Source organism: Microtus ochrogaster, unplaced genomic scaffold, assembly GCF_000317375.1.
Source record: "Microtus ochrogaster isolate Prairie Vole_2 unplaced genomic scaffold, MicOch1.0 UNK18, whole genome shotgun sequence".
Classification (NCBI taxonomy): Eukaryota; Metazoa; Chordata; class Mammalia; order Rodentia; family Cricetidae; genus Microtus; species Microtus ochrogaster.
The window spans coordinates 3,971,517-3,988,970 of NW_004949116.1; the positions used below are offsets into that span (position 1 = coordinate 3,971,517).

Consider the following 17,454-nt stretch of genomic DNA (forward strand, 5'->3'; position numbering starts at 1 on the left):
TTTGTAGTTTTTGGCAGTTTCTTTCTTTCCTATTGTGCTGGTTTGTCATGGTGTGAGGCAGCCTGGTTTTATTACTCTTGTCAGTATGGGTAGCAGTTGTCTGAAGGTGTAAATCACAAACAATCCCACACCAGTTTGGAATTATGGTTAATAGAATGGTTATTTATTTAAAGGGAAAAAAACTTACAGATCACCATCCCAGACAAGAGCCCTCTTCGCAATCAGGAAAGGAGTCTAGTAGCCTGAAGTGGAGCCGGAAGCAAGAGAGAGAGAGAAAAAAGAGGGCTGCCACTGCTTTTTTAAAGAGGGAGACCACGTCCCAGTGGGCTGGTATCTCAGCGGCTATTGGCTGAAGGAGCTCCCACAGCAGTTGTCTCTGTGAACCAGCTTCTGTTCCCACGTGGTCTGCAGTAGGATGTTTGAATATTCAAGGTTCTGTGCTATACATGTTTTTGATAACTGTTCAAGCATAAAACACCTTCTGTTTGCTTGCATAATGCAGAAGTTTGGAAGAGTGATTATTATGAAAACCTGCTCTCAAGTATCAGTGGAGATGTGTAAGAGGATACTGTGATGCTGGCTCAGCATCTAAGTTCAAGCAAGACAGGAGCACACTGAGAAGGTCTTAACTGAAAATGGAATGAATGTTTATTTGGGGAGCAGGCTTAGAGAATGAGGAGGACACCCAGATCATAAGTAGCTCCTACCCAGGCCCCAGGGAAAGGTACGTCTGAGCAGCCAGGAAAGCTGTACTGGTGTTGGGGGGCTTTCCTTATACTCCCTTGGATTGGTGGTGTTGGAGGGGAGCTGATTTCTATCTTACGATCGATGACATTTCCCTAGGTCCTTTCCATTAGTTTGAATGAATTTAGAAGCCAGAAGTGGGGACAGCTTTTGTGAACCATTCCTGGAGGATATAGTCTAAGTCTAGAATGTGGGCAGGAGTCAGGAGGGCAGGAGACTGGGTTTTCAAGCAATGGCCATACTGTCATATGTAGCCAGGTCACTGACAACTAAATAAATATACAATCATTAAGATTTGGTTTCTTCAACGCTGAGATTCCATCTTACACCTAAAAAATGGCCAAGATCGCCGGGCAGTGGTGGCGCACGCCTTTAATCCCAGCATTCGGGAGGCAGAGGCAGGCGAATCTCTGGGAGTTCGAGGCCAGCCTGGTCTACAAGAGCTACTTCCAGGACAGGCACCAAAGCTACAGAGAAACCCTGTCTCGAAAAAACCAAAAAAAAAAAAAAAAAAAAAAAAAAAAAAAAAAAAAAAAAAAAAAGAATGGCCAAGATCAAAAACACTGATAACAACTTAGGCTGGAGAGGATGTGAGGTAAAGGGAACACTCCTCTATTGCTGGTGGGAATGAAATGATATTCCTTTGGATATCAGTACGGTGGTTTCTCAGAAAATTAGGAAACAACCTTCCTCAAGACCCAGAAATACCACTATTGGTATATACCCAAAGGATGCTCAATTGTACTACAAGAACATATGCTCAACTATGCTCATAACAGCATTGTTTATTATAACCAGAACCTGGAAACAACCTAAATGTCTCTCAACTGAAGAATGGATAAGGAAAATGTGATACGTTTATACAGTGGAATACTATACAGCAGAATAAAATAACGACACCTTGAAAATTGCAAGCAAGTAGATAGATCTAGAAAATATATTGAATGAGGTACCCCAGATCCAGAAAGACAATTATCATATGTACTCACTCATAAAAGTGGCTTTTAGACATAAAGAAAAACCAGCCTACAATTTACAATCCCAGAGGACCCGAAGAGAGACATACATGGGTCTAATGTATATGAAATGTAGAAGGCAAGATCTGAGTAAATTGGGGGAGGGTAGAAGAAGAGGGGAGAGGAAGGGAGGGGAGCAGAGAAAAATATGTACCTCAATAAAAACAATAAAAAAATTGGTTTCTAATTTTCAAATTCTTTTACGTGTTAGCAAAAGTTGCATATTCTTTGTAATTTTTTTTATGTAATTTTGAACACCTCTTATTACCGTCCCAATTAGTGTGACCTGGGAACATGGTATCACCTTCTATTTTCCATTACAAGCTATGGCATGGAGGAATATTCATTTTCAAAGAGGTACTTGCGTATTTTGGTCATGTAGAATCAGGTTCTCATTTAGGGCATTGGCTGGCAGCCTTTCTTCCTGCCTTCATAGGAGGAATGGAATACAGAAAATAATCAAATCCTCGATGTTACTGGCTTTAAAATGTTGGAAGGACCTGTGAAGAAGTCAGAAAGGTGGATTTTGTTTGTTTGTTAGTTTGTTTTCAAGACAGTGTTTCTTTGTGTAGTCCTGGATATCCTGGAACTCTCTTTGTAGATCAGGCTGGCCTTGAGTTTAGAGATCCACCTGCCTCTGCTTCGCAGTGCTGGGATGAAAGGTGTGTGCCACCCCATCCAGCCAGAAAGGTGGATTTTTAACTTCCTGCCTCTCTCTCTTTTGTGTGACCTTTGGCAGGTTATTTATAAGGTCTTGTCCATATTTCTGTTTGTGAAGTGAGGGTGTGAGACTAACTACAGGGTAACTTACTGTAACTCAGAGCCTAGCATGTGAACTGAATGGTTTGCCATGGTGTTTCTAGTTCTGAAAGGCCTTTTCTCTTACAGCTCCATCTCTGAATCCTTAGAGCTCCCAGTGTTGTTCAATACGCTAAAATAGTAAATTAGTGCTGGTGTTAATCTCAAAAATATTGTTTTGACATTTTTTCACTGCTTTGGGGCCTAGATGCTATCTATACATACTATCACAATATGTACTGGTGCTTAGAATGTAGAAACAGAACTGCTTTGGGAACAAAGAGTACAAATGGAAAGGGGAATACATTATATACCTGAATGAAAATGGCTCTTTATAAACCCTGAATAATAAAAAAACATTTAAAAAATGCAATAGATGGTATTTTAAGCATCTTGATATGGTAAAAGCATCCTCTGAGGCCTGAGGAAAACCTGGGCCTAGTCACTTCAGCACAAGAGCATGCTGGGAAACCTGGCAGGTGACCACTGTGATTTCCATATCACACTCCTTAGATACTGCTTATAATTTTATAACATAATTTAAAATTTATTTCTTTAAAAGACTTAAAATTTTTATGTGTGTGTGCCATGAGAGTGTAGTGCCATTGGAGGCCAAAAGGGAGTGTTTGATCTCCTAGAGCTGGAAGTGAAAGTGATTGTGAACTGTCTGACATAACTGCAAAATCAGGAAGTGCTATGAACTGCTGAGCTACTGCTTCAACTCAATTGTTTTAAATTGCTTTTGGTTTCTGCTAGTTTGATGAGTATCAGATGATTTCTTGTGTGTGTTTTTTTCCTGATTAATGATATTGAACACTTTTTCCTTTATATCATAAGTTTTTAAAGATTAGGAGAAAGATTAGGTGTTCCTTTGTATATATTTCATATTTTGCAGATTATTAAGTAGGTATAGAGGGATTAAAATACTCTACTATGCTGCTAAGCTTCAGCTGAAGTCTAGTAAGCCACCTTCTGTGTTGAACCTGGCCTTAGGTGAAAAGACTTGTCTTTGTGTCCTTGAAGAATGTCTTTATTCATCCTGTAGAGAAAAGGAAGTGTAGTGTAGCAACCTGAAAGTTCAAACACCCTGGAACAGTTACTGGATTTCTGAGTGGCTTCTCCTTTTCTATGCTGTTAGGAATGACACTTTGCATTTCTCTTTCCCCAGTGAACTAGAAGATGATTTGCTTGGAGAAGACTTACTCTCTGGCAAAAAGGTAAGAATTAAGGTCGCTTAAAAGAATTATTTATTGTAAACACCATCACTTGTACATGGGATGAATTTCTAGAAACCTGAGCATGGATCAGAGTTTGTAAATGGAGTGATTGTTTTGTTGTTCTATCAAAATTGCCTTAGCACCTCACAGATGCTCAGCATGCATTCTGTCCTGGAGTTACTCCTCCAGCTCAGCAGAATGGCTGCTCATTAGTAGGTGCTGTGGATATTACCATGGGGAGCAGGCATTTTAGTTCCTGCTGTGTCCAGTGCACTCTAGCAAGTATCAGAATTGGGATAATAGTAGCATAAAAGATGTGCCTAAAGGAATGTAATAGTCATAGGTATGATTGTGGTTCTAGACTGCACTTCTTGGGAGTATTCACTAATAGCTTGAAGGTAAATTTGTCAAACTATATAACAGATCTGCATGTAAATACTGCTAGAAGTTCTCATGGAAACTTTTCTAGACCTTTTTTTTATCCCCCCCCCTTTTCTAGACCTTTTTGATGAAATACTTTGAAGCATTATCTTTAATATGTGTGTATCTGCCTAACATATACTTCTAATCTGTTTCATATATCATGTGAAAAGTAGAAATGGGAAACAAGGGCTGAAAGTGAAAGATTTATTTTTGTGTATGTGTGTGGGGGCTTACATGGTTGGGAATACTTGTATATATGTGTATCTGGGGGGGGTCAGAAGTTGACACTCTTCATCTCTTAGTTACTCTTCTTTTTAATGAAGCTAGGTCTCTTGCTGAGTCTTAAACTAGCTGATTTAGCTAGTCTAGCTAGTCAGCTTTCCCCATCTGCCAAGCTGTTGGGTTATAGGTGGACCGTTGTGCACACGCAATTTTTGCTTGTGTTCTGGGGTTCTGAACTACAACCCTTGCACTTGATTGGCAATTGCTGAAGTGCCTCCCAAGATACCCTAAAGTAAATTAACAGTTTTTGATTCACTAAATAGTTTCAGAACATTTTCTGTTTTCACTTAATATTCACATAATTATTTGAAAATGGTGTTTATGACCGTGTACAATGTTTATGTGTGAGAAAGAGGTTATACATATACTTACTTGTATGTACTTATGTACATGTATGCATGTGGAGGCCAAAGATTGCTGCTGCATGTCTTATTCAATTGCTTGCCACCTTATTTTTTGAGGCAGGTTTTCTCACTGAACCTGGAGATTACCATTTTAGCTAGATTGGCTGGCTAGTTAGGGAGCCCAAGGGATCATCTGTCTTGAACTCTCTAATGGTGGAATGTGGGTTCATGCTGCTTCTACACCTGACTTTCACGTAGTGCTGGAAACTAAACTCGGGTCTTTATGCTTGTGTGGAGAGCACTTTGAGCCTTCTCCCCAGGTCCTCAACATAATTTTTTATACTTCATTTTCGAGTCTTAAAATTGTTAGGACTCACGTTCTCAAGAACTAAACTGAAACTTACTACATTTGCAGTTAAGACTATTTCAGACAGTATAGTAGACTTGGACTGGGGACTCTATCCCTGTCCTGCTTTCTCTCTAACTGTTAACTCTTAGGCCTCATTAGCAGTTTCTCTAGTAACTGAATGTGACTTAGGGTTCTTCCTCAGTCAGATTTCCCCATTGTGTTCTGCTTCTATTGATCATTAGCCTATGTGTCCCCTGGTTTTGATAGCAGTCTTCTCCATTTCAACACATGAATCCTGGGAAATAGTTAAGCTGTGTCTAAATCATAGCAGCTTTAGAAACACCAACAAGTGTTCTTTTAAATTTTTTTTTTAATACATGAGTACTAACTATATATATAGTATTCCTACTCCACCCTTTCCAACTTCTCTGGTATTTCCCTTTCGTTTAAGTATTATTGATAAATACAAACACACATATATATGACCTGCTGAGTTTATATATATATATATGTGTGTATGTATGTATGTATGTATGTATGTATATGTATATATGTTTAAGGCTGACCACTTGGGATTAAATAACCTATCAGGAGAGCTTGTCCTGTGATTCTCTCTCTTCAGCAGCCATTGCCCTTATTTGTTTTTCTAGGATGGGGCCTTGTGAGATATCCCTCATCCATGTTGGGATGCCAGCTGGTTATCATTGTGTGGGTCTTATTTAGATGACCATATTGTTAAGAATTTATAGGTGCAGCTTCCTGACATATAAGGAAGATGCTGTCTGATTGCTAATTTCCTGGTCCTATGGCTCTTACAGTCTTTTCCCCCTTCTCTTCCCAGTTGTTCCTTGAACCTTCAGTCTGTCTAGTCGTTGTGTTGTAGATATATCAATTGGAGAAGGGCATTCCACAGTCTTTCAGAAAACAACAATTTCAGTTTTCTGCATTTTGACCAGTTGTAGATTTCTGTAATGGTCTTTTTAAGCTGCTAAAAGAATCATTCTGAGGTGAGAGTTGCATTTGCTTGTGAATATAAAAATAGGTTTTTGGAATGAAGTTGAGATTTATACCGTGTGCTGTGTGGTCTTGTGTTAACTTAACACAAACTAGAGTTATCAGAAAAAGATGGAACCTCCAATACGTCCATAAGATCCGGTTGCAAGACATTTTATTTTCTTAGTGATTGATGGGAGAGTGTCCAGCCCATGGTGGTTGGTGACATCCCTGGATTAGTGGTCCTGGGCTATATAAGAAAGGAGGCTGAGCAAGCCATGGGGAGCAAACCAGTAAGCAGCTCTCTTCCATGGCACTTGATTGTATTTAATGGTGAACTATCATGTGAAAGTGCAAAACCAAATAAACCCTTTCTTCCCCAACTTGCTTTTTGGCTGTGGTGTTTCATCACAGCAATAGTAACCCTAGCTAAGACACACTGGTTTTGCAAAGTGGCAGTAGTAGGTCCTTCTAGGTCCATGACCTCACCAGCTGCAGATTAGTTGTCTAAGTGCACAGTTTTCACCTGTGTGTTTCCTCTTGTTGAGTAGGCCTTAAGTCTAATTAAGTGGTTGTTGGTTACTTTTGAGGTATAAGTGCCATTTTTGTGCCCTTGAGTTTATCTTGCTGTGCTAGTCATTGTAATTTGTAGGCTAACTGGGTAGAATTTTTAATTACTTTTCTCCATTGGCAGTTTATATAGCACCTATTAGATACTGGAAGAACTGTTCCTCAGGGAGGAGTTTTCCAAGGTCAGTCCTAGCTTGATTCCTTCAAGTTTTCTCTTTGAAGTATATAATGTTTTCAGCAATGGGATCTTATCATTAAGTTTTGAGAGGCAACCAAGGGTGATAACAGCAGCATATATTGTTTGACGAGTTTCTTTGGATCCCCAGGTTTCTCATGACTGGCAATATTAGATTTCATGGCTCTTGGAGGAGCATTATTACCCCTAGTGGAGTAATTTCATTCAAATTATTTATATATGTATATGTTTACTTGCTATATATGGATTTTTTTGTTTTTGTTTGTATGGGTTTTTTTGGAGACAGAGTCTCTCTATATAGGTCCTGACTGTTGTGGCACTTACTATGTAGACTAGGCTGGCTTCTAACTCAAAGAGCCTGTCTGTTTCCAACATACCCAGCAATACATGTGTGTTTTTAGGTAAGCATAAAATAATGTGTTTCTCTCTGGCTTTTTTATTCTCCCTCTTTCCTCCTTTTTCAATATTGTCCTCTTTTTCTCCCTTTGTAGATAAAGTTGTCCCCCATTCCCATTTTCCCCTTCATAGCACTTGTGTCTACTATCTCCCTCTCTAACACTGTCCCCTCATCTGATCCCTTTTTCTTTGCTGGTTTCTCTGGCTACTCCAAGATATGTACTCACATTAAACTTGAGTGGAAACTCAAGGAAGAAGAGAGAATGGTATAGTTGATTCTGGTGGGGCTTTACCCAGCATCATCAGATTTTAGTGAGAGGTGGTCTTGCTTCAAAGTTACTCGCTCACTCCTTCCTGACTTAATTTGAAGAGTACTTCAGATATGTTGTTTTAATGTATAACTCTCAATGTGCTTAAGGGTCTTCTTTGGCAGTCTGTTGTGGTAGTTCTGGTCTCAGGGTTTGGCATTTCAAGACTATATTGCCAAGTTGCTTCCTGGAAATGTTTGATTAGCTTTTGTTCCTAATAACAGTGTGTCTTGGTATTTACCACCTTTCTTTCGCACAGGTCTGATACTGCTTTTAAGAAAGAATCTTTGTCAGTGTGACTGATCTTAATGATTGCTTGTTGTTTAATTCATAATTATTTGATTTCTAGTAAAGATTGGACCTTTCCTAATGTATTTGTTTTGCAAGTTTATTGCTCTTGTTTGTGATGACACTGGGTGCCTGTAATCTGCTTTCCACTGGAACAGGTGGAAAGAGGTATGTCTTTGTAGTGATATGTAGGCCCTCGTCACAGTGGAGAGTGTCTAGGGCTGGGTTTTAATTGTGTTGAAAAGGCAAGGCTGCAAACTGAGGAAGAGGATAGGATGACTGAGGTGGAGCTAGGGTGCTAGTTTGTAAATCCTTTCTTCTGTTTTACTCTGGCGTCACCTTCATATCCAGACAGGAGTCTCTGTCATAAGTGGCAATGTTGGAGAATGTTTGAAGACCATTTTGTACCCATCTTTAAACCCCTGATACCCCGTGGAAAGTCCTCATTCTTGGGAGTTTTGAAGGGAACGTTTTTCTGTCTTCTTGGGAAGGTGAGGCAAAGGATTTCACAAGCACTCACTGCCATTCTTTGTCCTTCTTTATACCTGCAAGTATTGTTTTCTTCTTGACATTTTGAGCAGAATTCTCTCAACTTTTCTGCTTGCCTGAAAAATAGTTCTCTCCAGTTCAGTGGGATTTGCTGAAAGCCATCTCTGAGTTGCTGCTTTAGTGTTTCCCTTTGAGGATTAAAGCTTTTCCAGGGAAGTGGACAGAAAAGCTCAATCCTCAGAACTGAGGTTTGACAACTACTGGGACCTATCATAATATATATTTCATTTTATTTTTTTTACCTATTTGTTTGCTTGTTTGATAATTACTACTTGAATGATTTTGAAACTGGTAGTTAGGAGTTTAAACACACAAATGCATACACACAAAGAATTTCCTTGAAGTTTAAATACATGTGTTCCTTTGCACGAGCGCGCGCGCGCACACACACGCATGCATGCATGCATGCACACACTTGCATATACCCAGAAATGACTCCTGCAGTTTAAACATACAGCATATACACAGGCAAACATACAAATGTTTGACACACACTGAAGCAGCCTTTCTTGAAGTTCACTGAATTACTAATTTTTAAGCATTTCCTAAGGTTTTATTTGCTGAGATGGAGAGTAAACTTAGGTTTGTCCATAGCAGACATGATTACTGTGTAGTACCTGCTTCACTCTCAGAACTGGCCCTTTTGGATGGCTGGTTGTATCACTAACAAACAGCAAATTTCTTTTGGATCTGTGAGTTACTGTGTTTTCTCATACAAATCCATCCTGCTGTGTTGGAAGCATGGCTTTGGGTAGCTTATTTAACTTCAGAAGTAGATGAGGCCTTTTGAACTAATAAATTTTCTTAGAATTATTTTTGACTATCAAAAGTAGTGTAATAAAAAATACACAGTCAAGTTTAACTTATTCTGCAAGATGCAGATGCCAGACTGATTGTTCAGTTAAGGAGCAGAAAATCAAGTCAGTTTCTTCTCCTTTCCCCTCCTGAAAGAGAGAGAGAGAGAGAGAGAAAGAGAGAGAGAGAGAGAGAGAGAGAGAGAGAGAGAGAGAGAGATAATGCTTTTAGTAGAGGATGGAAGTTGACCCACTCCCCAGTCTAATATTGAGTAATATTTAACCCAGGCTGGAATTTAGAACTCTAGCAAATCACTTTACTGTCTTTGCATATTGAATTGAAAGAGCTGAGCTGTTACTTGTATTTTCATGTCATCTATATAGGGAAGCCAAAGTATTTTTTAATTGGTTTAATTTCCAGTCCTTAAAAGCAGCTTTTATAGGAATTGTATCTCTTGCATTATTTGAAAACTTCAGAATTTTATTTCTGTCATTGTTAGTCATTTTATGGCCATTCTTCTGGGTGTTTTGGTGGGAAAATTGTTTAGCAGATACTCTTCTAGGTATGTATTACTTAATCTTTTTCTTTTATGTTAGAATTAGAATAAATTTGACCATTATACTTACTCCTTGATACTTACTTGCCTGTGGCATTTAAAAATTGCTCAGGGATTAGCAAGTAGTCTGTATATAGGCTCTTTGGATTCTCTATGGCAATGCCAGACAATACAAACCTTCTGGGTGTCAAGAGGTCAAGCAGCAAGAGGTTAGAAACAACCCTGTCATGGTAAGCTTGTGCTTGGTAACAGGTCTTTTTATGGAAGTGACACACATTAATTAGATTTCTTGTTTTAATTAGAATCAGTCGGATTTGTCAGATGAAGAGCTGAATGATGATCTTCTACAGAGTGATAATGAAGATGAAGAAAATTTCAGGTGCTCAATATTCATGAAAACTGGGCCATATTTAAGTAAATTGATTGACGTGTTTATAAACTTTATAACTATAATGAGTAATTAAATAATGTGATATTGGACTTCTAACATACATTACATTCTGAGTGAGATATTGGTGTATTCTGATATGGAAATCATATATAGATTGTTTCCATAAATAGGTCAGTGGCTTAAAGTTACTTATGTTAGAACAGTTTGTGAAGGCTCAGTGCTTTATGTGCATGGAGTGTAGTGGTCTCTCACTTCATGCAGGCGATTGCAGTTTGATGTTGCTCTCTTTATTTTCCTTTCAGACAGTTTTTATTGATGCCATTCTGGAAAGGTACTTGGAAATACTCAGAAAAATTTCCAAGTTGTAGGAAGAAACATAAGAAAAATACACACACCTTTTTGGGTTATAAATATGATTGCAAAACATATGAAAAAGGCCATAGATTTGAAACTTGTTTTCTCACATAGTTTGTGGCTAAAAGTATAGTTTTAAATTATTTTACCAGTGAGATGCATTTGCCAATTCTCTTCTTTGATATCATGAACTGTATTTTGATCTTTTGAATGAAGTTAGCCTTAAAATGTATCTTTGGAGTTGTATGCTCTGTGTTGCTGTATAGGCTGCCTTTTTTTTTTTTTAAATATTTTTGTTTAATTAAAAGAATTTTTTTTTCCTGTACTGTTTTGCCTGAATGCATGTCTTTTTACTACTTGTCTGCCCTCTGAAGTCAGAAGAGGGCATCAGATCCTCTGAAAATGGAAGTACCAATGCTTGTGAGCCACCATGTGGATGCTGGGAATAGAGACTGAGTCCTCTGGAAGAACAAGCCAGTGTTCTTAACAGCTGAGCCATATCTCCAGCTCCTGCATTTGTACTCTTACCTTGAAATGTTTGCCCTTTAGGAGTTAGTGGGTTTTGTGGCTTTAAGACCTTTTCCTGTCTTATGAAGAAATTGCCGATTTGTTTGGTTTAGTTTTTGAGACAAGGATCATATGGTAGTGTTCTGTAACTCATGCCAGTCCTTCTTCCTCAGCCTCCTGAGTGCTGGGGTAATAGACATGAGCCACTACAGCTGGTGGTGTACCATTTATTTATTTATTTTAATGCAGTTGTGATTAGTATACATTTATTTGAATGTTGAGATGTACTTTGATACTGAGTTTTATGTTTTCGTTTTATTAGAGAAGACCTTACAATTTGCACAATCTTTTTAAAAGGAAACTAAATTTTTCTCAACATTCTAATGGTGGGTGCTGGAGAAACGACTGCAGAGGAATCTGGATTTGTTTCCAGCTCCTAAATCAGGCTACCTGCAATCCCCTATAATTCCAGGGGATCCTATACTCTCTTGTGATCTGTGGGCACCAGGCTACATGCAGTGCAAATACTACAATAATACAATACTACAAATAATACAATAAAGAAATTTAAATAAGCCTTAAGAATAATCCTATGATTTTCTGATCATTGAGTAGTACTCATGTTTTCTGTTGACAGTCATACCATCCAGGTTTCATCTGTTTCATTCTATAAAAGTAGATACCTTTAATTACCAGCATTCAAATGGCAGAGGCACAGATTGCTGAGTTTGAGGCTAACCTAGTCTACAGAGTCAGAGTTCCTGGGCAGCCAGAGCTACATAAGGAAACCCTGTCTCAAAAAAAAAAAAAAAAAAGAAGAAGAAAAATTAAATGTAGACAAAGGTTCAAAATGTTTAGGCTCTTGTCTTGGATGTTTGACAACTAGACCAGCTTCTTCATCAGGCTGACTTCATTCTTTTGGTCAGAAAGAAGAACTGACAAATGGAGATACTGTCTGCATTGTGGGGCAGTGGCCCTGGGCCATTTCGAATCTAGTGCAGCTGCATTTTCATGGATTGTTAAGAGTGTACTCACCCATTGGGATTACTTGTAACCAGTGGTTGTTTGAGCATCACAACTCAATTATGTAATGATGCAGCTTTGTGCTTCCTCTCTATATGTCTTTTTTTCCCCCAATATTTCTTTCACTGTGTTTGTCTTCTAGTTCTCAGGGTGTCACCATCAGTCTGAAGACCACCTCTGGCATAGTTACATCATTTGAAATGTCTGACAATACCAATGACCAATCCGGGGAGCAGGAATCTGAGTATGAACAAGGAGAAGATGAGCTAGCCTACCATAAACCCGAGGAACAAGAACTATATACTCAAGAGTACCCAGAGGAAGGACAATATGAAGGCCATGATCCTGAGTTGACAGAAGACCAAATAGAATATGGGGATGAGCCAGAGGAGGAGCAGCTCTACAATGATGAAGTGCTGGACATTGAAATCAATGAGCCTTTAGATGAATTTACAGTGAGTCTTTTCTCTTTTGAATGGCCAAAGATAACATGGCTTCCTGCACATAGGTTTCTAGACTGATTTGAAATCTATTTACCTCCCATGGGAAGGAGAGAAATTAGACCTTATTATCACTGTCTGCCAGTTTCTTTATCAGAGCTATAACAAAGTTTGTGTTGACAGCTTGTTTGGCCAGCATTAATGCTCCTTTGTCATTCTGGAAGGCTGCAAAGAATTGTGACCTTGAGGATTGCACCCTAAGGAAGAAAACAGCTTTGTGTGGTAGAAGCACACTGTCAATGTTAGAAGTACTTAATGCAGAGCTTTTATCCAGGCTTTAGACAAGATCTGATAAAGTCCTTCTAAGGTGAAAAGATTATTGACCTGCTAAAGACATCTTTAAGGTGCTAATATTCCGCAGTGATTGATGTCCTGTTTTCATTCATCCCTTTCTTACTAAGAACTGTCTAAACCTGAATAAAGAGGTTGAGGTTAGTTTAGAAAATGTCACACATAATTTGTTATCTGTAATCAGCAAGGTAAGATGGTGCTGGTCTTTATTTCAGAATGATGGCTTTGGTAGGTAGTGTTTATTTTTATTAAACACCAGGAAAGGAAGAGGTACTGGTATAAGATTGGCCATGTATCATAATGGTACATTACCAGAAGATGTTTGTGTGTTTTTAAAAAATCACCTAATGACATTCATGCTGGAAAGATGTTATTGCTGCATTGTGTGATGCCTAAGGGTTTCCTTTCACTGGGGTCCCATGAAGGCAGAGTAGAGATGAGGCTGCTGAGATGCGTTCGAGAGGTGTAGGATCAGGACCTATAAAAAGAGCTCTTGTTGGTAGGAGCAGTGCTCTCACATTTGGAGTCTTCGTTTAGCATGTGCTTGCATTTGAGGACTGCAGCCAACAGTTAATGAATTGTGGTCTTTTATGTGTATAGCAGTCTGCTTTACAAGTGGTTGATGATAAAGAGCCTGCAAATATTTGGTTCAGTCATGACTGTGCTTTGATGTCTCAGGAGGTAGAGGCTTATTCTTCAGAAAGTATTTGTAGTTTGTGGTCAGTAGAGTCATGAAACAGTATCATGGAGCCTGCTGTCTGTGGTCCTATAATGATGTAATTTAGTAATCCGTCTTTCAGTAGATGGACAGTGTCTTCTGATACTGGTGTACTTGCTTATGTGAGACACTGCAGTTTAACATGCTTGTTGAATTAACCAAGGTCTTTTGAAAATGTTGCTGTTTTCTTGTATTTGACTGTGTGCTATTCATTTGTGACATTAGCTGTTCATTTCTTGGGTCTTTTACTCTTTAAATAGTCAGCACATCTTTACTAACCATAAAAAGTATGGAAAGTGTGTGCAGGGGAGTTTGCTCAGCCACTTTTGTGGTGCTTGTTGTCTTGTAAACTTATAATCAGTGAAAAATTTTCTTCTTAAATATTTTGTTGTCCAATTTAGGACCAAATAAAGTCCCAAGAATAATACAAAATCTGCCTATGTAATTCAGCATCCTGTGGTCCAAGATTCAGGTATTGAAAAGAATAAAATATTCCAATTCAAACATTTAAAAAACTCTTTTGCATTAAAATGAATTAATTCATGGATACCACAGTGGTAGTGTCTGAAGTGACTGCCCTGGGTGGGAAGAGATCAGAATTAAGCTGTGGAATGCTTTGCTCTTGTCCAACAGCCAGGCCTTGTCTCAGACCGTCTCTGAGGTGCGTATTGTCATTTTATCAGTAAAGATGCTATAGATCATGTCCCCATTTACCCTAGGGGTATGGAGTTTGTCGAGTGGTTTAAACTGGTTCCTTGTCCTAGTCAGAATTTGTCAGCCTCTTCTCTAAAGCCAGACTTAACTCTGAAATGTGACCCTCACAAGCATGTGCTTTCTTGTGAGAGCCCACCTATAAAACCATGCATTTGTTAAATACTTAAGACCACAGACTTTGTAACTAGAAGGGATTGTGTCACCTTTGAAGAAAAGGAGATCGCAGAGATGTTGGAAGACTGGTCAGCATAGCTGTTCTGTTGTGTTAAGTGAATTTTGCAGGCATTATTGTTGATGAACATAATTTCATCTTACAATTTGTAGTAGCCAACAGAATACTATTTGTTGGTGACATGAGGGTGTATTCACTGTGACGTCAGCACCAAATGAGATTTCATAAAACATTGTTTTGTAAAATCGAGTTTAAATTTACCATTTGTGCCGGGTGGTGGTGGCGCACGCCTTTAATCCCAGCACTTGGGAGGCAGAGGCAGGCGGATCTCTGTGAGTTCGAGACCAGCCTGGTCTACAGAGCTAGTTCCAGGACAGGCTCCAAAACCACAAAGAAACCCTGCCTCGAAAAACCTAAATAAATAAATAAATAAATAAATAAATAAATAAATAAATAAATAAATAAATTTACCATTTGTGTAGAGAGTAGCAGACTATTCCATTGTGTTATTTGACTGAAATGTTGATTAGCATCTCCACTTCTTTTTGATGGGATGCTAATAGTTTTTGTGCAAAGTAGATTGCAGTGTTAGGATCGTCTTGAGAAGCAGGTGGGTCAGTTTTCCCTACCTCATTACTTGTTGGTAATGCCAGCAGCAGTCTGCTTTCTTGCCAGTGTGGTGATCTCCAGTCACCTTGCCTGCTTACATTGCCTCAGCCCAAAAGGGACAAACTTGCCTACTGATAAGCCCTTTCCATTTCATGAAAAACATGGAATCATCCTTTCACCCAAGGGAAGAAAGGCCTGATGAATAGTCCACTGTAGTGTGATGCCTGAAAAGCACTTTGCTCTGTCAAATTGCCCTGCTCCTAATGTTTCTGTTGCCCTTAAGTTGTCGAGGAGCATAGGTGACCACCTGCTGCTTCCAAGCTTTTCAGTGAGCACACAAGCCTGGTTTTTGTAAGGCTTTTCTCATTTGGGTGCAGCAGGGGCTTGGTTATGAAGCTGAGCCATTGTTATTCTCCTCATTTCTGGACCACCATGTACGCTTGGTTTGCATGACCTTGCAGAAGAAGCTCCTATGCTGTATGCTCGGTCAGGCCATCACCACAGTAGAGTGTGTTAGAATAACTCCACATGAATCGTACATGAAAAGTGGTTGAAAACACCCAAAAGCTTTGTGAGAAAAATGTTTCTTCTCTTTAATGGCCGTTAGGATGAAGAATACTTGCAGGCTTATGGTGGGCAACAAGGGCTGCAAGTGCGGGAAGACTGTGAGGCTGAAGATGACTTAGATGAGATTACTGATTCCCAGGTTGCTTCTGAGACCCACGAGGTACTTGTTCAACTTCTACAGTTTCCTGAGTTTCTTTCCTTCCAGATTTAAAACAAGAATTTTTTTCTTAAGTATTAGTGCAAAGGTGATGCATGTGTGAACTGTGCATTGTAGTAGAAACCCAAGTCTGTGCCTAGAGAGTTGAGTTGTGGTGCCTGGTGCCTGTGAGAAGTATGTACCCTGGATCAGCAATGCTTGTCTTTTTAAATACTTGTTTTTATTGTGTGTTTATTTTGTGTGTGTGTGTGTGTGTGTGTGTGTGTGTGTGTGTGTGTGTGTGTGTTTGCCTGTAAGTGTCTCTTCATGGCACACATGTGGTCAGTCAGAGGACAGCTTGTGAAGTCTCTTCTCTCCTTTTACCATTTTTTGGGTTTTGAAGGGTCAGGCCTTTACAACAAGTGCTTCGCCTGCTGAGTATAGCAGCTGGCCCAATTGGTAGTGTTGAAAGTGATTTTTAGGGCTGACTTTTGTTATCGGTGCCTTGAAATCAGTGCTGTAATTATTTTAATTAGTTTATATTAGCTTATTTGGACCATTATTCAAGAAACAATGCAAAGTTTTCTGTTTTAGCTTCTGTCTTAGGTGTTATAGAAACAGTGACAATCCTGGGTTTCTACCTCTCATAGGAAGAAGTTGTTAAAAATTACCATTATGCACAGCAAAAAGTGACAGATCCCAGGAGTATGGAAGGGGCTTGTTGAGGAGGGTCTATGGCTGAGGCTGAATTGAAGAAATGACCCCTGAAGTACTCTTGAAAGAACAGTGGGCCTCTGGTTGGTCTGAGCTGTTCTCTTCTAAGAACTGGTAGGCACTGTGGTTAGGTCTGTAACAGGTTATGAAATCTTCTTAGCCCTGGGAACTTTCTTAGAAGTTAACATTTGTTTCCTCCAATAATTTCCTTAATGTTTTTTCCTGCCTGCCAGAGAAAAGAAAAGCAAAAGCCAGTGTTTCCTGGCTTAAGCCATTTTATTTGCATTGGGTGTTAATATTAGGGCTTTAAAAGACTCCTCCCAACCTTACCTCGTGAGTGCTAGGTATAAAACAGGAACCTTTCCCTTAAGCAGAATTTGGACTTTTTCTTTTATACTTTGTATCTTATTCTCACTCTTAGAAATAAATTAAAACATAGAGAACAAACTAAGACTAGTGGAAGAGACTCTTCACCCTGATTATGTAGTTGTAGAAAAGGTGTCTAATCCACGGTCCCATGGCAAAATTGGAGACATAGGACAGGCAGCCTGGTTGCCTCATAGCTTTCAGTATCTTTCTCCCCAGCACACTGTTTACCCAGTTTGCTCAGGCCTACAGGAATGCTTGAGATAGAAATCAAGATCTGACAGGTTTCAGAGCAGCTGAAAAGCTGCCAAGGAAGTCTTTGGGTGGTGAAAGGTTAGAAAGGAGAAGTTTGGTGCATATGACACACGTGTCTCTGTAGGATAAACAAATGAGCTATAAGCACATGAAAATATATTTAGTAAGGTAAGGATTAAATCTATTTTAATTTTAATATTTTAAATTTTAATAATAAAGCCGGGCGGTGGTGGCGCACGCCTTTAATCCCAGCACTTGGGAGGCAGAGGCAGGCGGATCTCTGTGAGTTCGAGACCAGCATGGTCTACAGAGC

The 17,454-nt window shown here is 39.2% G+C and overlaps 1 protein-coding gene across 4 annotated transcripts in view; it reads left to right on the plus strand.

Annotated features, from left to right (window-relative positions):
- The window catches only part of Rbm33 (RNA binding motif protein 33), a 111,450-nt gene that overhangs the window by 14,762 nt on the left and 79,234 nt on the right, over positions 1-17,454 (plus strand). For 2 of the 4 annotated variants that reach the window (XM_005367457.2, XM_026789380.1), the window contains exons 3-6: positions 3,727-3,775; positions 10,127-10,203; positions 12,242-12,554; positions 15,711-15,830. In XM_005367457.2, coding sequence (XP_005367514.1) covers positions 3,727-3,775; positions 10,127-10,203; positions 12,242-12,554; positions 15,711-15,830 — 559 coding nt within the window. The remainder of the gene's footprint in view (positions 1-3,726; positions 3,776-10,126; positions 10,204-12,241; positions 12,555-15,710; positions 15,831-17,454) is intronic. The other 2 variants (XM_013353889.2, XM_026789381.1) reach the window with 1 other exon arrangement.